At 42.1% G+C, this 24,914-nt stretch overlaps 1 protein-coding gene across 2 annotated transcripts; it reads right to left on the minus strand.

Annotated features, from left to right (window-relative positions):
* Positions 1-1,277: 1,277 nt before the first annotated feature.
* Positions 1,278-18,010, minus strand: TMBIM6 (transmembrane BAX inhibitor motif containing 6). 2 transcript variants are annotated; one of them, XM_061128288.1, is made up of 11 exons: positions 17,921-18,010; positions 10,825-10,912; positions 10,348-10,456; positions 10,010-10,057; positions 7,549-7,669; positions 6,278-6,326; positions 6,073-6,170; positions 5,790-5,869; positions 5,156-5,256; positions 4,390-4,465; positions 1,278-3,268 (listed from the first exon to the last, which is right to left on the minus strand). In XM_061128288.1, exons 2-11 carry the CDS (start codon positions 10,878-10,880, stop codon positions 3,248-3,250), a joined length of 759 nt encoding a protein of 252 aa, XP_060984271.1. In that variant the 5' UTR covers positions 10,881-10,912; positions 17,921-18,010; the 3' UTR covers positions 1,278-3,247. The 2 variants fall into 2 exon arrangements, with proteins under 2 accessions (XP_060984271.1, XP_060984282.1); XM_061128299.1 differs by lacking the exon at positions 10,010-10,057.
* Between the last annotated feature and the right edge of the window lie 6,904 nt (positions 18,011-24,914).

Here is a 24,914-nt window from a genome sequence, read left to right on the forward strand (position 1 = left end):
ACTGCCCATCTTAACCTCTGACTCTATCTTCGAGATCTCACCTTTGCTCACATATCATCTCCTACACACTTTTCTCTGAATCAGGGCACAGGGCTCTGTCTATCTTGTCCCATGGCCCTGCATTTCCACATAAGAACTTCATGTCTGCATGTGGCTTCCTGCGCTGCTCCACTGTGGTGTCTGGATAGCAAGTGCCTTATCCATCTTTACCCCCAGCATGGAGCCTGTTACCTGGTGCCGAGTGGACGCCCTGATTCCCTGCCTGGTCAGGAGACTGTCTCCTGTCCCAACAGACATCTTTCCACTTCTGATGTCCACCAAGACTTTCCCCACTCTAATTCAGTCTGCAGGCCTGCTAGGCCCGGAATGAGTAGCTATGTCACCTCTTAAAATTTTAACTTGTGACTGGTGGGCAGGTTGGGAGGCTAAAATAAAAGGGAGCTCACTGCCCTGCTCTGGTTACAAAGATAGGGGGTGGGGAACTATCCCTTGAAGCCCCTCCCATTTCCTGCTCCACCTCAGCTGGAGCCTTAGCCAGGACTCAGACTAAGAGGGAGCTTTTTCCAAACAGGGTGACGAGCAGAGGGCGAGCGAGCCAAAATGGAGCAACTGGAATGCATATTTTGGCTTTTAATGGTATACATGAACACTATGAAGACGAGGATTTTTATATTTTCATTGATTTCTAGCATCAAGAACAGAGCCTGGCCCAGTAGGTGACCATGAATACTTGCATAATGAGTGGGTTGTGACGCTGTGCTGAGCTGCGTCTGACTCTGGAATGCCATGGACTGCAGTCCGCCAGGCTCCTCTGTCCATGGGGATTCTCCAGGCAAGAACACTGGAGTGGGTTGCCATGCTCTCCTCCAGGGGATCTTCCCAACCCAGGGATCAAATCCAGGCCTCCCGCATTGCAGGTGGATTCTTTACCGTCTGAGCCACCATGGAAACCCTTTTTCCAGTATGCATCCTCAAACTTCAAAGCTTGGCTGTAATACTGGAACCAGCTATACATGCTGCTGCCATAAACTCCCTACAATAAAGGCTGGGTGGAAGAGGACAAGAAAAAGGCCTGGGCTGTGTATGGAACAGAGAATATTCCCAACATTTGTGGCAAGCCGGGTCTACAAGAATGGGAGGCCTAAGTGGGGGTCTCTTTGTTTTTATTGATACCTAGAGCAGAAACTTAACCCTGTCCCACTCCCAGCCCTAAGAACAGTAAGTCGACAGCACCTCAAACTCAGCTGTAGCCTTGAATTCCACACACACACACCAGAAAAGGTTAAGGAATTTTATTTTTTACAAATTAAGACTATGTAGATTTCATATATTTCTGAATCAAAAACACCTTTGTCTTCACAGTATGAGTTAGAGAATGCAGCCTGAGCTGAAAACCAAGGAACTAGAAAAGAAAGTGATAACTACAGTGATTACTGTATTAAAAACCTGTTAGGCATTTTTTTTTAAAAGTAGTTTTTTATATCTTGTCATTCTTGGCACTGTTTCTAAAGAAAAACTCCTTTAATCCCAAGCAAAAAAGCACAAGAGGTGGAGTTTGGCTTCAGGAGATTTAACAGATTCTCAGGCCTAGCAGAGAATCAACAAATTTATGGAGAGTTGCTAGTGGGGGGTTGATAGGAAGGAAATCCCTTCTGGTAAATTCTCAAGTGACAAGCTGGGACAGCAGCTCAGAGAGCAGTATCCTCTGCAGAAGCAAGCCATTCTTCCGGGTGGCATGCCACTCCAGGAACCACACGGCCTGCCAACACAACTGTCTCATGGGGTATAGTGATGTGGTACACTGTGAGCCAGCAGCCACTGGGTCAAACTGTATACTGGTTGTGAACAAGCCAAAAATGGTGTCCTACGAGGAATGAGTTTTAGATGGCTCCAGCCCTCCTTAGGCCGAAGCTCTGTGAACAGCCAGAGACACCACCACTCCCAAGGCTGCCTGCCGTTCTGTGCCAGCTGACTGTGGCCGCTCTCGGGGAGGAGCTGGTGACCCCCGTTAGTACGGCCCCCTACACTTCCAAACACAAAGTTGCAGGAAATCAGGTTTGGTCGCCCGGCCCCTGCCTAAAGGCAGCTGCAGATTTCTAGAAACCGGTGAACAGACCAAAACCTAAAAGTGCATCTGTAAAACGGACATTTATCGACTGCCCCTAATCTCTGGCCTGACACTACTTATTAGTGCTCAGTTTGGATAAGACAAAAATGCACCTACAGACTGTTCTGAACATGGCCTCCGGAGTCATCACAGCTGGTTCCCCTGGTCTGAAAAGATGCAGTTAGTGGAGATTTTGCTCTCTCCTGCCTCAAGCGGGTCCTTATCTGGGTTTGTCTGGCAGGATTAGTTACAATCACCCTAGAGGCTCAACCATGCCCCTTTCTTATCCTTCCTCTCCTGGATAGTCACCTAATAGAGGCCACTCAGTAATTAAGATAGTGATCAAAAAAAAAAAAAAAAAGACTGGGACAGTTTGAATTTTCTGTATCTTGCCATACATAATCAGCCTTTCATAAATGCCTGACAAGAATTTCCCTTTGTACTGAAATCCTCCCACCCCATGGATGGAAAGCACGCAGATTCCCTGAGGATCAGATAAGTGATTGGGAAGGGAACACACAAAAATCCACATTCCTTTTATGATAGCAAGGCAGAAAGGTGTGTTTGCCAGACCAGCGGTGACTTGGGCAGCTCAGAGGAAGCTCAGCATCCACCAGAAGAGGCTTTTCGTTTTCCTTGTAGGGGCTGACAGCTCAGATACAATAAGCCCAAGTAACAATGGGACCAGCAATCTTTCCAGTGGAAAACACACTGCCTAGTCCCACAGGAACTGTGCACAAACCAAACACCGCTGAGGAAGGAAGGGCCGAGGCGTCTTTACCAAACAGTCTGGGTCCACTTGGTGAAGCTTGACCGGAGAGCGGATTCTTGGAGTTTGCCTTTGCTGCAGACCCCGCTCCTTATCACGGTGGGCTGGCTGCTTGAGCAGAGGAAGAGGCTAGGCATGGGGGCTGTCAGAAAACGGGGGCGGGGAAAAACCCCAGGAATACGAAGCCAAACTCCAAACTATATTCTAATCAGTTTTTTGGATCAAAAAATTCAAAATAGAGAAAACCACAAAGTACAAAAGCTTTTCTGATGCTTTTCATTATCACAGAACACGCCACCTGTAATGTGTGCAAAGAGGAAATGAGGGGCTGAGGGAGAGGAAGTCAAACTGGGGAAGGCTGGATGGCTGCTTCACTTCTTCTTCTTCTTATCCTAGAAATGGAGGAAAACGACCTAATTAACTTCTGGTGTTGACAGTTAAGCTAAAACTCTTGGGTGAGCCAACAGCTGACTGACTTTGATTAGGTACAGTAAGACGGAAAGAGAGAAGCTACTTTAGTGTAGGAGGAGCTAAAGCTTAACCGTCTTCTGCTGGTGGTCCCCCAAATTGCCAGACTTGACAAGAATAAAGGCTACACACTTGCTCCCGCTTCTACCCCATGTGAAGCTAGGTATGCTGCCTGACCACTCCTGGCTACTCACAACCGTGACAGCTCAGATCCCAACCACCAAAAGCTGCAGACTGGCAGTCTATCCTAAAAGAACTAACTGAGAGGCCAAGACCAACTTTCCATTAGGCCTGAGACGGAAACATAAATCCTGGGCATAAGCCAACGTTCAAAATGATCCAGTCCAGCCAAACTCTTCACTGCACTGGGATGGAGGCCCAGTGTATAATTACGTGAAAGAAAGGCGAGTTGTTTGGACTAAAACTAGGAGACCTGCTTCGTGCTCGGTCCATTCGTGGCACAGACGAGACAGAAGACCACAAATCCCATCCAGTTACGAGCATCCACCACTACTGCACTGTCACTTGTTCCATTTTAAGTTCTGTAAAGAAAGGCTTGCGCTTTCAGCTGTTCCCCTACTACCGGAGTGGACAATGTTCGCCCCTCACTAACCCTACATACAATTCCTCTCTTGGAAAAAAAAAAATTAGACCAACAAATGGATAAAACTGGCCTATTTCTGAAATAAAGATAAAAAAAGCTGGCTGTCAATATTATCCAAATCCTCTAGGATATGTCTTTTTGAGTCAAAGCTATCTTTATAGCCTTTAAATTCTTCATATACAGTAACTGTTTCTTGCTGCCAATGAAGCTCTTTTCCTTCTGATACTAATCTTGGGGAGACATTTTCTAAAAAAAAAAAAAGGAATTGTCTTTACTTGTTCCTTTTTATCCAACAGCTAACGACTTCTAGTTTAACTCATATTCAGCAGCCTGCCTTACAAGTACCCTGGACCCACAAACTGTGTGAGCACGTTCTCAGGTTTGAAGGACACACGGATGCTGAGCTCAGGAGCCAGTCCTTCCTCTTCGGGTGGTGCTAACCTTCTCACTCATAGCCAGGATCATCATGAGCTTTCTGAAGAGAGTTACAAAATCTAAGAAGAGGTCAACGCAGTGCCTGAAAGAGAAGAACCAGGTTACAAACTGCACTTCCCACTTGTCTTTATCCACAAGCCCACAAAGGTACAGGACATAAAAACCTCACCCCAACCCCAAGAGTCAACCTCACCAGCACCCTACCACCAACTAAGTAAAACTCTATTGTCTGAGACCCTCTTTAACTCTGTGAAGCCATGGAGCACAGAAAAAAGAAAATTTAGACTGTAGAGGTTTAAGTCTGAACCCTGAACTACCTAGTTGAGACTATGAGAGGATTACATTAAAAAAAAAAATTATATACATATCTTCTTGTCATTGTTAATGGTTTAAAGACTACAACAGTATAAAGAGTAAAACATGGAAGATTCCTCTCCCTCTTGTCTGCCTAGGGGTAACCACTATTCAAAGTCTATTCAAAGTAAGGATAATTAAATATCTATCAATAGTCTAACTTTAAAAATCTGATGTCTTTCAGGAACTGAGAAAGACAATGCTTTCTGATGCATAATTCCAAAACCCTGGATATTCCATCATGTATTCCCCTGTAGGTTGGCCGCGTAAGTCAGCCAGTGCCACCCGGTCCACTCTTATTCCTACCAATGTGCCAAGAAAGGTGAGTCAGACAAAAGATCATCCCAGAGATTCAGAAAAGAGCCATTGAAGAGTAGCCGCCTCCTCCATACTTATTAAAGACTATTTTCACACTCACCAGATATAATCTTTATCTCCATTTTCAGCCTTTTCAATAATGAGTTGAGTATCAAAAAGGACAAAGCCACACATGACCACCAGCCCCAAATACAGGTTTGCCTGGCAAAAGAAGAATGAGATGTTACCATGTGGTAGACATTGCAGAGAAAAAGTCATACCCCTCTCTGGTCCTTGGTCACTTCAAAGTACATCAAACACTAACCCTACAGACATCAACATTCATGGAAAATGAAGCCCACAACGAAGACTGTATTACCTTCCCAAGCACAATTCTGCACTTTTTTTTTTTTTAGGTCACTGAAAGAGCTTCAATCATTTTAACAAGAAGCCACTGCTGGACTGGTTTTATTTATTTATTTTTTTTTGGACTGGTTTTAGAAAAATGACTTCTGAGCAAACCATCATCTCCACTGCAATGCCCAACCCCTGTTCAGTCTGTACTTTGACCTGCGGCAGAAGGCTCCACTCTGGGAGGGTGAGTGGGGAGGCTTCAAGAGCACTGCTCCATGAAAACAGAGTTTTGGAGGATTCTATCCTCCAAAAAACCAGGATTCTATCCTGGTTTTAGGGGATTAAGCAAGAGAAAGAAACACAAGGTAAATGGGAACTGGAAAGTTATACGCAAATCTTACCTGGAAAAGCCAAACAGATCCGAAGAAAAGGTTCCCCAGGGAAGACAAGAGCATCAGGCTCATGGCCGACATCAAGATACCTGGAAGGGAAGACAAAAAGCTACCTTGAGAAAAGCTAACACAAACTTCAGCAATCTCATTAAAGCCATTCTTTACTTTCCCCCCAAAAACAAAGGCTTTCATTCTCAACCCAACAGTTACAAGTTGGGAGGGAGGGAAAGGGTCCCAGGCAGAATTTTGGCTAAAGCAGAAACCCTCTTCCTGTTTTCCAGCCCATACATACCTCCTAGAAAGAGGTAGCTACGGCGCCTGGCATAGAGTGCACTCAGGGTAAAGCAGGTGAAGATCATTGCTGTGCCCATGAAGGCAGTGGGAAGGATGCTGTTAAAGGAAAAGACCGTTACATCAAGGGCTACGGGTATACAACCTTTGTTTAGAAGGTATCTTCATTAAGGTAGAAAGACCTAAGACACTACTAACATAGCTACCTGGGGTTGATGGCAATGCACAAGTCCAGAGCAGGGCCCAGGCCAACTCCTAGAAAACAAAAAGCCCCAGAACACAGCATAAACACCAATTCTTGAAGGATTAATCAATAGCATGGGCACGCCTACAGTCCTAGAAAACAAAACATGTGGACCAAGATAATTCAGTCTCCCTCCCTTCCATCCTCAACTGTTTTCCAGAGAACGTATACTTGACTGAGCTATTTATGGACAGAGCTGCAATACCAAGTCCTTGGCTGAAAATCATGGATGACCCAGGAAGAACAGAGATTAGGAAAAATGAAGCAGGCATTTCAAACAATGTCAAGTAAACTGTAAGGCTGAAAAACTCTGAAGAGCAGTGATGTGAGACTGTAATGTGGGCCAGATCGGGAATCAGAATAGAAGAAAAGGATAAAGAGCAAAGTGGTGAAAAGTGGCCAACAACCTGTAGTCATGCAGACTGACTCCCTGTGTAGCAGAAAAGGCCAGACCGGTTAAGCCAGACCGGTTCTGCAGGTGGACACTTGCCAACAGGAGGGAAACCGGTCCCAGCTCCAACACTTCCTCTGCTCTGGCCATGCCCTCTCCTTCTGCTCATCCCACCTCTTTAACACTTTCAAAAACCAGCTTTTCCTGATCTAAAAATCTGATCTCTAAATCCCTTCCTTTCTGCAATTTCTTCAACACTGTATAGATTAGACACACTCAGGACAAGTTGTATTAACCCAAATGTTGCTCTGCGAGTATTTTTACTATGTAGCTTGAACTGTTTTCCTTAATGATTGTTCTAGAAGAGCTGTACTTGTACTTCTTTTCTTGAGAATCAGCAAAGTGCCCGTAGGATGAATCTCGACGTATGGCTTTAATGAACTGTCTGCAAGATTCAGAACAGATGCTCCTACGAAAGTTGTCAGCATTGAGTCCTTAATTAAGTCAGATTCTCAGGCCGCTGTTTAGTCCCATGTCCGCTGTTAACAAGCCATGCTACCTAAGCTCTTAAACTTCATTCATTCAAGCACACAAATGCTTATTTTTGGATACAAAAGTAGAAATCCCAGTCACGAGTCACAAACAGCTTACCCTCTGGATGGGGGAGCAAGATGCACTTATATGAAATAAGAAAGTAATACAAGACATACTCAAATACAAGATAGAATAATACAGTGTGCCAGCTGGGATGCATCAGAATACATACATATCTCGGGCCTTGGTCTAGAGAGATACTAAAATACAGTGTCCCTCCCTCAAAATCAGAGCCATCCCAAACATACCTGTAAGGAAAGCAAATCCAGCCAGAAGTCCCAGTCTTTTTTGCTCAGTTTCATGGCTGTGAGGTGTTGCCATCAGCCAAATCATCAACCCCAAAGAGCCCAAGGCAGACAGCAGGCCAGCCTGTCAGATCCAGAGTCAATAATTAGATACTTGAAAGTATCAAATTTATCTTGCGGGAGACTTTACTGGGTTAAAATATTCACCTGAACTTCCTAATATTTGATCCTAACCTGGAGGCAGTGGAAAAGGCAGTGAAGGCAGAGGAGAAAAACCAAAAGCCTTGTGGGACAGGGTTAGGACCATGATGGATGCTGGAGGCAGTCCATCAACTTATAACTACCCAAGTCAAATTATGAGTCTTGCCCAAGAAATAGAAAAGATGAATCAAAATGACAAGTGCTTAAAGAACATTCCAATCTGCAGAATAAGTAGGAATGACCTCTTTTTGATCCCTTTAAAACATACACACACAAATATACATAGAGATAGAGAGAAGAACTGAATGACTGTGTACCCCCCAAAATTCATGTTTAAATCCCAATCCCCAATGTAATGGTATTTGGAGGTGGAGTCTTCAGAAAGTGATTAGGTCGTAAGTGTGGAGCTTTTGTGAAGGGAAATTAATGATCTTATAAAAGATTCCAGAGCTCCTTTGCCCCTTCTACTATGTGGGGATACAGAAGGTGGCTGTTTACACAGGAAGCAAGACCTCACCACACAACAAATCTGCCAGTGCTTTGATCATGGAATTACCAAACTGTGAGAAATGTTTCTTGTTTAAGCCACCCAATTTATGGTATTCTGTTATAGCAGCCTGAATGAACTGAGACAGAGTAAGAACCAATATGTTAAAAATTATTTTAGGGTGATGGGATTACATGGTTTTATATTTCTTTCTTATAACGAATCTGTTTTCTAAATTCTCTACGGTGAACATGCATTAGTTTAAGAGAAAAAAATTTTTTTTTAAAGCAAATGGGAAAAGTAACAGGCAATAGAGACAGAGAAAAATCATTAAAGATGTATGCAGACACTGAAGTTCCTTCCTTCTTTTAAAGGTAGAGTTGATCCTCAGTGTTCACAGTAGTTATGTTCTACACAGTCACTGTGAGCAAGGAATCAGTGATACCCAACAAATGCTCCTGGAGGAAATAAAGGTTTAAGTTCTTTAGAGCATCTTGTCAACATTTTTATCAACTGGTCTAAATAAAATACAAAACCTTACTGAACGTGTGTTTTCTGGTTAAAGACACTTGGGTATGTAGTAGTGACTCTTTTACACAGAACTTGTGTTTAGCAGCACTGTAATTCATGCCTGAATAAAGCTTATCTGACACACGTATTTTCTCTAGAAGGCACATCACAGTATTGCATTGAGCAATACCAGACGTTATGCCTGGGGCCATTTTAAACATCAAAATCACCAAGAAAAATGATAAAAATGCAAAAAATGTGGCACTACATAGACTATGAAAAGGACACTTGTTGACAGTATGACAGCTTGAAAGAAGGCAGTGTTGCTTTGTTCAACCTCAGCCAGAACATAGTGCAGTGGACAACTCGAATTTTTTGCCACTCTGTACATGGCTGCGAAAGTCCACAAAAGCACCACAAGGACTGATTTTAGAGTTACAAATGAATCTTGGCAAGTAGGTGAATTCACAAATATGGAATCCACAAATAATGAGGATGACTGTGTTTCACTCAAAAAAGCCAACACGACTAGAAACCAAAAGGGCCACTGTCGCCTAAAAGGTACAATGTTTTGGTCTAAACTCGAAGGATCAAAGCTCTATCTTTGAGTGTCCAAAGTAATTTTTCACACAGCTTCTGCCAGGAGATGCCTGAGCGCAGGGGTGTCTGAGCATGCCACTTCCCAGCTGTGGCAAATGCCAACACAAGTACATCTCCATATTTACACTAAAAAGGACAACTCCAAAAGGGACCAGTCTTGGTTAGTGAGCCTCAAACTTCCTGGTTATTCCTCAACTGTTCCTCTTATTGCTGCTAGCCAAACTCAAACTCTCCCTCAACAAAGGAAAATGAATGTTGTATCATCGAATAAAATGGACCAAGTCCTTAAAGGTCTCAACCCTGTCTCTCCTGGAAATTAAACATACAATCAGTGTTTTGTATCCAAGTACTCCAGTCACTTAGGCAAAAAGAGGAAGAATGGAAGAACAGATAAAAAGGTTACTGTGCAAAGTCACCCCAGCATGCACGTCAAGTCTCTACTCAGTGGGTGGGGGCCTCCTACGTCAGCAGCTCAGCCTTCAGTGTCAGGGTCAAGACATCCTGTTTTCAGTATCTAGGGAGGACATAACTGCCAGAAAAAGTAAATGGCTCTGCATGTCCTGATTTATGACTGGTTTTGGCTGGGCTTTCCTGATAGCTGTTAGTAAGACCCCTGTTCGATTCCTGGGTTGCGAAGATCTGCTGGAGAAGGGATAGGCTACCCACTCCAGTATTCTTGGGCTTCCCTTGTGGCTCAGCTGGTAAAGACTCCACCTGCAATACAGGAGACCTGGGTTCAATCCCTGGGTTGGGAAGACCCCGTGCAAAAGGGAAAAGCTACCCACTCCAGTATTCTGGCCTGGAGAATTCCATGGACTGTCTAGTCCTTGGGGTCTACAAAGTGTCGGACATGACCGAGCGATTTTCACTTTCACTTGTCTGGGTGCAGATCCCAAAATGCTGAAAAGGACTAAGGAGAGACACAGGCTTGTACCACCCTGCTGAGCTAGTTTCTTCCTAATGCAATTTATGCCACAGCAACTAGAGGAGAAAACTGCTCTTACCTGAATGAAATGGGTGACCACATGGACATAAGCCCCCGCAGCCGCCACAAACATACAGAGGGCAAAACTGGCATAAACCTTCTTCAGGTGCTGCTGTGTCGAGGGGGTTCTAGGAAAGAAGGTTAATAATGGCCATCACTCCAGGACCAATCTATTTTCTAAGCTAAGGATAATTTCCCTTCTTCTCAGGGAATATATGAAAGTTTTAATACAATAAAGAAAAAATAGAAAATCTTAAATTCTGAGGAAGGCCCCAAAGCCCAGAATTAACAATCAGTGCCCAAACTGTAATAACTAACTGGCTTTCCAGTGACCACACAGCAGCCCTTAAGAGTTTGGATGCTTTTATCAGATCCTCTGGACTCTAGCAAAGTTAATGTTAGTTCATACATGCAAGTTAATACACCAGGAAAAGGAAAAGAAAAAAGATAAAAAAGGAAACGTAAAAGGAAGCACAGTCAAGGTCAAAGCACTTACATGTGGGAAAATTTAAAGAGTGCATCAAAGTTGATCTTCCGATCAAATATATTCATGATGCTACTGTCTGTGGGACACAGCCTCCGCTCTGTGGAATCAAGGATATAAGAAAAGTTATCTGAAACACACAGGGACACACAACCTAACAAACAACTTTCTTTTAATTTTTTTAAAATTTATTTACTTTTTACTAAAGGATAATTGCTTTACGGAATTTTGTTGTTTTCTGTCAAACGTCAACATGAATCAGCCATAGGTATTTGTTATGAAAAACAGCAACATACGACTTTGGAAAAATGAAAGTTATCTGAAAATCCCACTGCCCTAACACCACCATTTTCATTTTTACATATTTCCTTCTAGATTACATTCACAATCATATGCAACCAATTTAAAGGGGACAAACTCATCTTCTGCCCACACGGTTTCATTACCAGCAATCGATTTCCATTTTTTCAGCAGGTAACTTGCCCCTTTAAAAGACATTTTGTTTCTTTGAGAAACAAAGAAGGAAACTTTTTTTAAGTTACAATCCCCAAACTGACTTCCTGAGGAATCCTGGGCCATCCTTAAGAGTTCACATGCACTGCTACCATTTGTTTCCTGAGGTTCTCTCTCACAAATAAAAACAACTACAATGACTGGCTTGCTTCCTCTGATTTCCTCTTTCCTTTCTTACCAGCATCCCTACTCACCTTAATAACACTATCAGATTTGTTCTTAAGGATGGAGACAATGAGAAGCTGAAGAACCTACTAAAGCCATTCCCCTCACCTCTAAGTCACGGGACCCTGGCCCTCTCGATCGAGATGGTGCAATGATTGCAGGCTGTTGCACGGCCAACCACAGCCTTCCATAACCATGATGAATACGCCCTCTAGAGAACACACTTACAGGATGGCAGAATCCAGTATCTGGAAAGTGTCTTTGTTTAAAGCTTCCATTAAGTGCCCTAATGACATCCCTAGACAGAACTTGCAACAGCACTGAAGCAACCTTCAGAGCCAAGCTTCTCATACTCATAACAAAGCTAGACTGCCACTTGCTTCTAATTTCAAGAGTTAAAGGTGGGGATGGGGAGGGGGGTTAAATCCTCAAATACCCTGGAGGCTGTTAGTCAGAAAGGGGCAACATTCTGTAACTAGACCCCAATGAGTGGAAATTGTGGGAGGGGAGAATGGCAGTTTGCTCTTTGGCATTTCCCAGGAGGTACTGACTATCTCTCTTAAAACTGCTGATGGAAAAACCAAAGTCATCAAAGGTTGTTAACATAAGGAAGGAGGTGTCAAATAAGAATTTCTCCATGATTTAGTGTCTTGTGATTTAAGATCATTAAAAAATTAATTAAATAAAACCAGTTTTCTACCATTACTATCAACTCTAAATTTTTTTAAATCAACTCTAAAATTTAAGTGAAATACGTAATTATCAAATCTTCTAAATGCAAAGGTAAACAGCAATTGTAGTGGCAATTTTATGGGGAAAATGCAATAAAGTAAACATTTAATAAATATGACAAGGTGTATATGACAACTTCAGAACTGTTAAAATCAAAGGGGAGAAAAGTTAGGACTTAGAATCAAGGAAACATGACGGTTTCGTCTTGGTCTGTTCCAAATAGACACTAACATACAGACAAGTAATGAGTTAAAACTGTTCTTACAAAGTTTTGCCAGAAAGACTAAACATACCAGTTTTCAATCTTAGCCTTAACCACCTGTGCTCAGAAGCTGTAGAGAAAAGATACCTACATTCAATGGTTCCTGTGCAAACTCAGCTGAACAAGATTAAATTGCATTCATAACTCAAAAATAGCTCCCATACCAAAAGTATTTTCAGTCCCAGGAACAGTCAGTTCTCAGCCCAGCTTGAAGTATTCAAAACCATTAACCAAGTAAACTCGGTTAACATTCTAGGTGCCCCCACAGTTAAGTGAAAACTTTTGTTTAAAGTTTGTTTTTTTTTAAGTACAAAGAATTCCCTGGAAGTCTGGTGCGACTCCATGTTTTCACTGCCAAGGACCCAGGTTCAGGCCCTGGTCAGGAAACTAGGATCCTGCAGGCCGAGTGGCTCAATCAAAATAGATAAATGAAATGTAAAAGCATATTAAAATGATAATTTTTATGTTATGTGTATTTTACCAAATAAAGGAGAAAAGTATACAAGTAACTGAAAAGGTACTCAATAAAGGATTTCTCCTAACATACATTGAAACCCATTACAGAATGGACACCAGCATTGGTTTCTCTCACTCTGAACCCCAACTCACACACAGTTCTACACTCCAATTTGAAACAGGAAGGTGGACAGTGCCTCTGAGACTCGTGGGAAATTTGCCTGCACTGCATTTGTAAATGAGAAGTAAATGTTCAAGTGTTAATCATAAACAAATTTAGAGACTCATTTTATGCTTTCATCCTTAGAAAGGCAGAATACCAAAATGTGTCAAAGTTGGTCATGCATACATTGCTAAAGCTTTATTGGAAGTCACTATCTGTGATTTCCCAGGTCAGCCTCTCTGCCAGAGACACCCAAAAAAATTGCATAGTTCTACCAAGAAAAACTTAAGCAAACACATTGTTTTGAGTCGGTATTCATGAGGTCTGCTTTGGTTTGAGGAAGGAAGGGCAGCAGGGGCAGGCAGAGGGAGACAGGAGTCAGATAGTCTTATCAATGAACACCTATGTGTTCTCACATACTGTTAAATCTCCTGTTTTATTCTAAGAATCTTCCTTAACCTGTCCTAAAACATATTATCAATAGACAAGCCTTAAATTAAAAAAAAAAAAATTCTCCTCAATCTTATTCTAACACCTGTTAAGTACAATGCAAATGAAACATGACCAAGTGGCCAAAAGCTATGCAAAACAATCATGCATTTAGCATTCACTAAAAAAAAAAAAAAATCCTTGCCTTTGAAAAAGAAAAGTTTGCTGCCTTTTGGAGCCAGCAGAGAAGCTGCCTCAGTGTATACAATTTAACAACATTAAACCAACAAGTCAAAGAAACACTGGTCACACATTTATTTAAACATCCAGTGTGTGAATTATATGGTTCTTCATTCCTGTTGTAGTAACTCAACCATCTTGAATCCTGTTCCCACACATCCAAAAGGATCTGATTGATACTTAAGAAAAATCTCACATGGTTTAAAAAAAAGTGGGTGGGGGGGAGTGGAGCAGTAATTTTGTTAGCAGTTCTTCCTACTGAATAGCTTGTAGACTCTGTACAACCATGTCCCTGGAACAGTGGTTAACATGGCCAGCTGCTTCTGAACCCTGGCTACTTCCTTCGCTGTATGATGCAGCAAGTTTCTGGCACTTAACCTCACTGTGCTTCAGTTTCCTCTTTTGTAAAACAGTAACACTTAATATCCCCTACTTCATAGGAATCAGGACTAAGTGAGAGAATACAAATAAAGTGCTCAGAGTAGTGCTTCATAGTTAAGACCAGCTCAATATGTTAATCATTGTTGTTACTAATGTAATTCATTACTCTCATAGCCTCAGTGCATGATTTCCCTTTTAAAAAAAAAAAAAATGTTTAGACTCATTTAACAGATGTTCCAAACACACTCTTCACAGGGCTACAGGTGGTGGCTTTCCCTTTTTAAAGTCTAGTTTTAGAAGACATTTATCTTAGACCTAATTTATATACACTCTGTATTTTACTTAAAAAAAAAAATTATCCAATCATTAATGCACAGCTATATCCTGAAGGCTTAACAGTTACACAATGAGAGAGTAAAATTAAATGGCAGGAGGGGAGAGTCTAGGAAAATTATAAACTGGAACTGAAAGGAACTTGGTTAAGCTTACTACTGATTAAAAGGTTTAAATGGCATGTCTCTCTGCTGGTACATTTACACTGTCTCTCCTGTCCCCCAGGACCACAAAGGTGTTTTGAGACAGCCTAATAACCACTAAGTGATCGTCTGATGTGGAAGAGAATTTGATGAAGTATATGGTTATTTATTAGCTTGATGTTTTCCTTGCCACCCCTAGGAGACAGGTCAGTTTGGTTTCAGGAAATCCAAGAAATTCTGTCTCGGCTAGGGCTGGGCTTTGATTGTCCTAGATGTGAATTCCAGATGTCCCAGCCCATTCCTTAACTTGGACCAAAATTCCTGGATCAGGTAACACTGCATCTCTAGAAGGCTGCCTCAGAATCTAACAAGTAACTGGAGATGGAATGCCTATTGCCTTCAATAAATTATTTTTTTGCATCAAGCTGACACATTAAATCTCCCTCACTATAAGCACAATTGTTTGACAGACACAATGTCCTAAATACATAATCATCCTCCAGGATAAACCAGCAATCCCTCCCCAATAAAAATCATATTTAGCCCAAGTGAGAGCAGGCATAGATTAGGACAAACGGCACACTGACTCAACCCTCATTCCTAAAGATCTTTTCCCCCCAAGTGTTTTGGATTCCAGTTAATTGTGCAGGAACTTTTCTCACACATTTTGTTGTAACCACTTTAAGAGCCTGCATCTGATTCATCTCACTATCCCCCACACTTAAATCTCCAGAGTAAATCTAGATGCTATCTAATGAAGCGTCGCAACCACACATCAACATTTCCCAGCTGGCTCAGAGAGGAACTTACCTTAAAGGGTCATTCAAGTGGCCCTAAAAGCCAGTCTACAGTTTTTCTCTCCTTGGTTTGAATACTGTTTTTGAAAACAAAAATATGTATGTGTAATATAAAAGCTACTCCATGCAATTTGGTTAGTAACTCTAGAGGAGAGCAAGGTGGAGTGAAAGACATTTCTACCAGATTCTACACCCAAATTAAAGTAGCAAAGGAAAATTTAGCATGATAATGCATCAAGAGAATATTCAGTGTTTTCTCAGAGGAGACTAATACCCTTGGGGAGTTTATGAAATAAAGTGAAACTCTTCAGGCCAGCAATGGTACCTCCTGAAACAATACCACTGACTGCATTTATATAAAACTTCACAACTTTCAAAGCATTTTATTATGTACATACATTATCCCCTTTGATCATCATACACATGAAGAAAGGACAAGAATGATTAGTACCACTCTGAAGATTAAAAAGTTCAAAAAAGTAACATAATAGCATCACGAGCACTGGATTTGAAGTTACATATTCTATCATATTCTACCACGTAACTTTGGGGAAATCACTTTACCTAAGGTCATCTAGACTTCCTCATCTGTGACAGCACGATGATTAACACCTTCCCTACCAAGCTCACTGAATGCCAATAAGAAAAATCTCTGTGAAATTACTGTAAAATGTTAAACACTACAGTGGACATTAAACAGACATTAGTGCTGACGAACATCAGAAAGTTAAACAGTAGAGCCAGGACAGGTTAGGGTAAACTCTAGTGCTCTTTATACTATTACACCCTACAGCAGAAAAGCAAATTTTTCTTAAAGCAGTTTCAGCTGCCGGTCAAGAGAAATTGTAAAACAACTATGACAACAAACATATCCTGATTCCTCTTATACGTTTCTGTATTTTTCAGTATTTCTACACTAAGTATGAACTATACACATATGTCAGGAAAAAACCTGGAAATGGCTGACCAAATATCTGGATTAATTTTACCTTTCCTATTCTTTAGGAGAGTGAGACTTCAGTGGATCAACGGGGGGGAAGGGAGAGAAAAGAGAAAAGAAAGAGGGTACTAAGCCAGGTTTCCACAACAAAATAATGGAAAAGGGAAACACTGAATCCAAGTTACAGACTGCACTTGTCAAGGATTCAACCATTCTGACTCCACTGGAGGAAAATGGCAGAAAATCTAAATGTCAACATACTCTTGAAGCAAGGACAAAAAAAAAACATTAGACGAGGAAGAAGAAAACACCGAAGAGAATAAGTCAAATAATTACAGAAAGGTGTTTGCAGAACCCATAAGAAATGTGGTTATGAAACGTTTATCTTTCCTGAACCTAACTCTTAAACTACACATTCAACCAAAAGATAAACTTGAAATAAATAAGTAACCAGAAAAGCCCATTTGCCGTTAACCTCTAACCTTGAAATTCTGTCTGTGTTTCAGGCACAGTCAGCTCTTCTGCATGATTACACACTCACAACTGAACTATTGCTGTAACAGAGTCTCAAGTTCAGAAAGGTTTTTGTTGTTGTTTGGTCAATGAAAGGCTGATGAGGCAGGCAATGCAACCTGGGCAGGCACCGGGCTGCAATTCCTCACTTAATAAATACACAAAAATACCACAGCCCCAGCAAGTAGGTCCAAGGGAGAAAAAAAAAAAAAACACAAAACTGCCCGATGACGCCTTTCCTGAGCGAACTTTTCGAAAGACGCCCACAAGGCCCAGGATCAGCAAAGCCAAAGCCACCTCACCTGTCCAAAGGTAACCAATCAGATCAGAGCGGGGCTGCCCAGTGGGGCTGGCAAACCAGGCCTAGCCCTGATCTCTCCTCACCTCCCGCCTCTGCTGTTGGCTTCCAAGTAACTAAGGTGCCTCGCGTGTCACAGAAGAGTGTGACATCACCCGCCCCGCCGTGACAGGGCAGCCTGTAGGACCAGGTACTCCCGAGTCCAAGCCCCCGCCCCTCACCCACAGGCGGCCTAGCCAGAGGCTTCCCGTCAGGCCAGCAATCGGTCTGGCGGGGTTGGGACGACCACAAACCCATAAGGTTTCGCTTTCATTCTCCTCCGAAGGAAGGGGGGGGGGCGGGGGCGAGGAAACGCGCCCCGAATTCAAGGGATCGAGGCTAGGCCTAGGCAGTTTACACTTGGGTGGAGGAGAAGGAGGGACGCGGCCTGGGCGGGGCAGGAAGGCCAAGAAGGGGACCTACGATAACATTTACGCGCAGAATCCCGCCTCGACGCCGCGCAAAGAACCGGCAACCTCGCCCCCCGCCTCGCCCCTGCTACGGTACAGTTGCGCATGCGCGATTGTAGTTCCCTCTCTTCCCTCTCCGCCTATCTTTCCGGAGTCCAGCGGCCGAGCAAGGCCCAGTTCCCCCAGGATGCAGTCCGTCCGAAAACGGTGACTACTTCCCCTCTTTCTCAGGCAATAACTGCTAACCTTTCCATTTCTGACTCCCAGCCTGCGCACTCCTAGCTTCAGACATACCTTCTAACCCGCCTCTCAGGAGCCCACACGGCTCTTCTAACACCGGATGTGCTTCTGACTCTCCCAGGGTCCGCCCCAGACTCTTTACCTTGCGTCCCCGCCCCTCGAAGGAAGCCCCGCCTCCGCATTTGGCCTAAGGCCAGTCCTCATTGGTTGTTTGTTGCACTTCTGCCCTTCCATTGGTTGTACGTGCATAAACAACGACTACTTACTTCAGAGCTATTTGCTTAACTCCCTTGTCGATCAGGACTCTAGCCGCCAACCAGCGTCGTTGCAAAAGACCTCCGCCTTCTTCCTGCATAGTAAGGAAGGGTCGCGGTTCAAAGCCGCCTCTAGTGGACAAAGGGAAGAGGGCAGGCCCCACCCAAACACGGGGCAACTAATGCAGTCTGCAAAACGCGTGAGGTAGCGCTGCAAAAGTGTCAAGATTCTGGTTTTAGGTTTGTCATGTAATGTTAAAGGGGGAAACAGATTCAGAGAACACATAGAAAAACGCTGTCACAAGGGCCAATTTACCGTGAATCTAGTGAAGCTTAAACTTCAGAACCCCTATGGAGGCTCAGTGAATTCTCTAGGGACGCGAGGAAGCCTTAACAGCCTCAGTCCTGCATCGGACGCACGAGTCCACCCTGAAAGTCCCTCTTTGAGCCTTAGTGGTAGATCTGGGATCGTGGGCGGGGCCAGCGGGCTGCCAAGACCACCTTCCCTGTCCACCTTGCTTCGGGGAGGTGGATATTATTAGTCCGATGGGTGGGAGGGGAACGAGGGTGGCTGTCAGTCCGAGCTGCCCTGTCAGCCCTGAAGAAACTAAGCCATGGGAGATCAAAGGGCTCGAGCTCTCCGAGGACTCCTAAGCAATACTTGCGCAAGAACTTGTAGTAAGGAGTTATGAAACTGATTTTTAAAAGTTTCTACGTTATCAGTTTTTTCCAAAACTATTTTTTTGCTGATTTATTTTTCTAATATCTCTGTAAAAATAATACAACGTGGTCATACGAAGAGGCAAAGAGTATGCAGGCAAAAAAAGTAGAAAAAGAAAAAAAGCTTATAGTGGTTTGCAGGCAAGTTAATAATAATAATGTAATTCTTTTTTTTTGGATTCTGTGATGTTTGTGGTTTTGTCATTATTTTAAAATCTGTAATGATTTATTAATATTCTTATTCTAAATAAATATTGACTTTATTACATAATTTTGTATTCTTTTTCTAAAATACAGCCCTACAATTGTAGATGTTTGGCGCTGTACAAAACATAGATCCACCCCTGACCCTCATTTTACAAATAAGGAAACAAGCCCCTGGACAGAAAAGGTTCTCGCAAAACAAGGGAAGAAATTTAGATTAAGCATTTCATCAGTGAATATCAAATCAGAATGAAAGATTTAGGAAACTACTTTCTAGAAGGATAGGTTATTTTTTCTTTTTTTTTCTTTGGCAGCATCTCTCTGATTCAGGGTGGAACTCAGGCCCTGGGCAGTGAAAGCATGGAATCCTCCTAACTGCTGGACTGACAGGGAATTCCCTAGAAGGGTAGAATGGTTATCTTTTTTCATAAAGAATACAAATGGGCAGGGTATGATTCTTGGAACACAAATTCAGATATGCAGTAACATTTTATTTTTTGTAGTGCTACCTAATGTTTACTCTGAACCTTTTTCCATCAGAGTGGAAAAAATATATTTTACCAGTCTTCCTTGAGATTTCTGTCCCTATCCCACCCTAATTTCTGTCTCTTTTCTGGGGCTAAAGTGCTTAGGAACAGGGCCTATGTGGTTCCTGGTCTTTGATTTACACGGGTTGCTGCAGAAGTTTTTACATTTGTACCGGTGTCCTTTCAGGTATAGCAGTAGCTATTTCCTTGCCATACTTAAGGCACAAGAAACTGTTTGTCAAGCTAATACTGAATTATCCACCTAGAACAAGAGGTTGCTAAGAATTTGGCCTGAATGGTGTTTACTGACATAGGTTACTCATTCATTGAAGACATAGATTATTCACTCCATTTCTGATTCAGGGTCTTTCAAGAGGTTGCAATCAGATGTCAACAAAGGATGCAGTCATCCAAAGGACTGACTGAAGCTAGAGGAATTACTTCCAACGTACGGCTGACAATTTGGTGCTGGCTGTTGGTAGGAGGCCTTAGAAACTCTCCAAGTGGGTTCCTTCTTAGGGCTGTTTGAATATCCTCACAGCTTGAGGCCTGGCTTTTTCCAGAAAGAGCAATCCCAGAAGCAGAGACAACTAGATGGAAGCCCTTTTTACAACTTATCCTCCCAGTTGCATAGCAATCACTTCCTTATAATAATACCCTTATTCCCAGAGCCCTGTCCCAAGTCTTGTGCCTCAGAGGGCCTCATGCTTTGGAGGGCCTTCCTAGAAATTTTCTAAGTCTTCCTCATGTGCCTGGGACCAATCTGGGCCAGTTATGCCATCAAGGTTCAGCCCAGATCGGGTCCTGCTGAGCTCTTGTTCAAATTTCTCCCCTTCATGGGATTCTCCAATTCCAGGATGCCCAAGAAACTCTGGAACTCATGCCTATAGCATTATCCCAAGGCCCTGTGATCAAGTCTCCATCCCAAGAGAGGAGCCTGATCACTCTTGCTGGCCAGGATTGTATTTCTTTTGTGGAATCCATGAGATTGGATCTCCAGGATCATGCTGACATGCCTACTTCGGGGTCAGACAGAAGATGAACTGAGGCCTCTGGGCTGCCAAGAGTCTTCTATAAGCCTTGGGCTCGAACTGTGTGTATGGGTCCCTGTATTGATCCTTTCCTGTCTGTGTTCTGACTGTGGAGCTGTGTGTGGGCCATAGAACCAGAGGACACAGAGTGACAGCAGGCATCTCTTCTGTACATCACCACACACAAGCCACCCCCACCACTGACACCCAGGGCATTCACTCCATCTCCTTCAAAGACTGTGGAATGTATGTCAAGCAGTCCTCTGGGAGTAGGCCCACCTTTCTCCTCCAAGATCACTTCTGAGTGCTTTTAAAACTGTTGGTCCACAGTGTCAAAAGGCTCTTCCCAACTAATGTTGTCTTCTGTTTCTGAACGCTGTGATGATGCAGTGTTCCCACCCACATCAGTCTTAAGTTGTGCCAAATGAGTGTACAAATGACATTACACCTCTTGTTCTATCCTTGATATGTGGAAGGTAGGAATGTGGTTAACATGGAAAGAGATCACAGTCTAAGAATGCTGGGGTTATGGTTTAAAGGGTGTAAGAGAAGACATGCTTAGAAGGGATGTTTATCCATTCAACCACTGACGTTTGGGTTGTTTCCACTTTTTGGCTATTATGAATAATGCTGCTGTGAACAGTCATGTACAAGCTTTTGTGTGAACATATGTTTTGATTTCTCTTGGGCCTGTTCCTAGGAGCGAAATTGCTGAATCTGGAGCCGTAATTGGGGTAGTTTATCTAAAATGGCCTTGAATGCTTGACACTTATCAACAGAGTAAGTCTATTCCCTCTCCCTTGGATCTGAATGAGCTCATGACTACTTCCCGTAATAGACTATAGAAGAAGTATTGCTGTGTGACTGCTAATGCTAGGTCATAAGATACCATGCAGCTTCTGCCTGTTTCTCTTGGAGCACTGTTTCTTGGAATACTCCCTGAAGACTCTCTTAGAACCCAACTACTAGCTTGTGAGTCTAAGCTACATGAAGAGGCCTTGTATAAGTTCTCCCTTCAACAGTCTCAATGGAACCAACTTTTGAGTCATCCTAGCCCAGATGTTACACATGTGAACAATGAAGTCTTCGGATGATCCCAGCCTCCAGATGATTCTAGCAATTCATCTTCCCAGTTGGTACCCTGCTGTGCCCCGTCCATAGATTGACGGGGCAATAGACGGGGCATAGATCCTGTCTTATAGATTCCATAGGCTTAATAAAGTGGTTGTCGGTTTTTGTCATGAGGTGGCATGGACAAGTGTGTTCTTTCTACAAATCAGTAAGAAAAAGACCAAAACCAACATAAAAATGGGCAAAGGGTATCAACAGGCAGTTCATCCAAGAGAAAAACCAAATGGTCAACAGACAAAGGAAAGTATTCAGTCTCACTAGTATTTAGAAAAATTCCAATTGAAACAATGATAGACCATTTTACACAGATTGGCAAAATCAAAAAGTCTGACAACTCCAACATTTGTAAATAAGTGGAAAAACAGAAAATAATATGCTACTGGTGTAATGGAAAACTGTCATAAACATTTTGGGGAACAATTTAACAAGATCTAGCAAAGCTTAAATGAACATATCTCATAACTTCTAGGGATATATTAATATTTTAATGCGTATGTATAAAGATACAAAACTAAGGCTCTTCATTGCAACAAGTTAGAAACATGGTATATTTATACCATACATCCTCAACAGGGGCAATATCACCCTGAAAATGGTGAAAATTGGTTCTTAGGGGGCCAAAACTTAGGTGTGGTTTGTGGTTTGTGAACTCCCCAAAGCTCAGTTCTATCCAATGAAAATCTTATTCCTTAGTACTTTTTTTCTCTTGTTGGAAGAAATTAAATTAAAATTAAATGTTATTCATTTAATAACTGGTAGTTAACAAAATTTTCTCTTTGGGGAAAATAACGAAAGGTTGAGAAACAGATTTAGGCAGTGAAAAACCAGTGCAGCTGCTACAACAAATGTAGTAGATTTATATATGTATCAACATGGACATATCTTGAACACAATATGAATGAAAACAAATTATATAATGTTACACCCAAAATGGTACAACTGACTTAAATATAAAGTAATACTCAGAATAGTAATGTATATATTGTTTAAATATTGGGTTGGCCAAAAAGTTCTTTGGGGTTTTTTCTGTCACATTTTACAGGTTTTAAAAAGTTTTTTTAAAAAAACTTGGACTGTATAAACATTGGACTCTCCTGGTGGCTCAGATGGTAAAAAATCTGCCTGCAGTGCAGGAGACTCTGGTTTGGAATCATGATAATAGGGGTCTCAGAGGATGCTTCGTGAGTGAGATTAGGGAATGAAAGTTTTGATGTATTTATAATGTCCTATCTTTACGAGAAATTCTCTGAAGAAAAAGTTATGAAATCTTAACATTCATTAATTATAACCAATGGGAACATGGGCATTTATTATTATCGTCTGTGCTTTTTTTTTTTTCCTCCCAAATTTTTCAAATTGAAAGAAAGTAAAAAGTTAAATATTAAAAAAAATTCTATTTGTTTTAGGTGTGTGTGAAGTGCATTTAACTGGGTCTGTGTCAGTGAAATCCAATTTAATGAGAGAATATGAATGGATGGAGCAGATAGAGTTTGCTTATAAAACAAATAGTTTTTTTTTTTAACTCTGCCTGCTTCACCCCATTCATATCATTCTCCTGGCCCTGAAGATATAGATGGGTTTACGTGGTCCAGAAACCCTATGCTCTCAGGCCCCTACAGACCTCCCCTCCATCTTGTCTCTAATCCAGGGGAGGGAAATTCTTCTTGGTTTGGTGAAATGAAGGTCCTTATTTTTTATCTGTCCAAGACACTATGCCCACGCCCTTGAGTACTTTGCCAATAAGCGAAATGCTTAGCAGGCATTATTTGTTCACCGACCCTGCTCTACTTGCCATATCTTCCACGCAGACAATAAGCATAAAGTCCACCAACTGCTTGATGGGGGAAAATAGGAGGAAAACAAAGGGAAAAATCTTAAAATGTGATTTAAAGCACGAGGCCATAGCTGCTGTTGAAGTACCTACTCTCTGATAGGCACTGGACTCTAGATCCTTTAAAAACATTGTGAAATTTAGGCTGACAGGATTCCTAAATTAGACTTTGTCTTCTTTACCCGTTGCTTCTTTATTTGTCCATCTCACCGTTTACCCTTTGGTTCCCATTCTACCCACCAATGCCAAGCTCAGTTACATAAAACGCACCTCCCAGAAGGGCCTGGAACTTGACTTTTAGAAAGCATAGACATATTCTTTGGAAGTGACTCAAGGAGACTGTTTCCAAATAGCACAGAGACCCAGGGAAATGGCCATCACCCAGTCTACCTGAAGATCCTCCGAGTGTATATGTCCAACCTAAAGTTAAGGGAACAAAAGACCAGCCATCAGTTTACCTGGGTCTGGGAGGTTTCCCAGAATGTGGGACTTTTAGTACTAAAAGCAAGACAGGCAAATTGGGATGACTGCCAGCCCAACCTGGGACAGAGTGGAAGTTGTAGGACGGAGGGCTAGGCAGGGAACATGGCAGGAGAAGAGAAAACTAAGTGACCTCCTCCCACAACATGAATTTGAAGGAAAATTCTGTTGGGTTTCCAGTTATTTCAAGGAATGTAGATGTAACTAATGACCAAGAAGCAAAAGACCCCAAAAAGATTTCTTAAGTTTCATAACTTCCTCATATTTGTAGTGTTATTTTTTGTCTGTTCTTATTAGTGAGCAGAAGCAAAACACTTGTGATTATAGGTAAGTTTTTTCTGTTTCTGTTCTTGTTTGTTTGTTTTTGGCCATGCACCACGGCTTGAGGGATCTTAGTTCCCTGATCAGGTACTGAACCCCGGGCCCAAAGCAGTGAAAGCGCCAAATCCTAACCACTGGACTGCTAGGGAATTCAGGTAATTTTTTTTTCTTTGCTTTCTATAATAATATTAGTTAATATGTATTGTACACTGTTTCTTACATGTTAGTCAATGGATAAGATGTTTTGTATGTATAAATTAATTTAATCCTTATAATCACCCCGCGAGGCAGGAACAAATAATACATTTAAGATGGGAAATTAAGACTCAGTTTGCCCAAGGTCACAGAGCTTCAATTTGAGCTCTGGGTATCTCATTCTAAAGCCCTTATTCTTAATCATTAAGCTATACTGCCGCTCATAAAATTGGCATATGTTGTTAATGCAATTTTGTAAACTTCTGTGTGTTTGTGTGTTTTAATAAAATCTTTGAAAGAAAAGAGCAGTTGTACTTGACATTAAGAGCTTGGGGAGCTTAAAAAATAGTGCGG

The sequence above is a fragment of the Dama dama genome, chromosome 3 (assembly GCF_033118175.1).
Source record: "Dama dama isolate Ldn47 chromosome 3, ASM3311817v1, whole genome shotgun sequence".
In the NCBI taxonomy this organism is placed as follows: domain Eukaryota; kingdom Metazoa; phylum Chordata; class Mammalia; order Artiodactyla; family Cervidae; genus Dama; species Dama dama.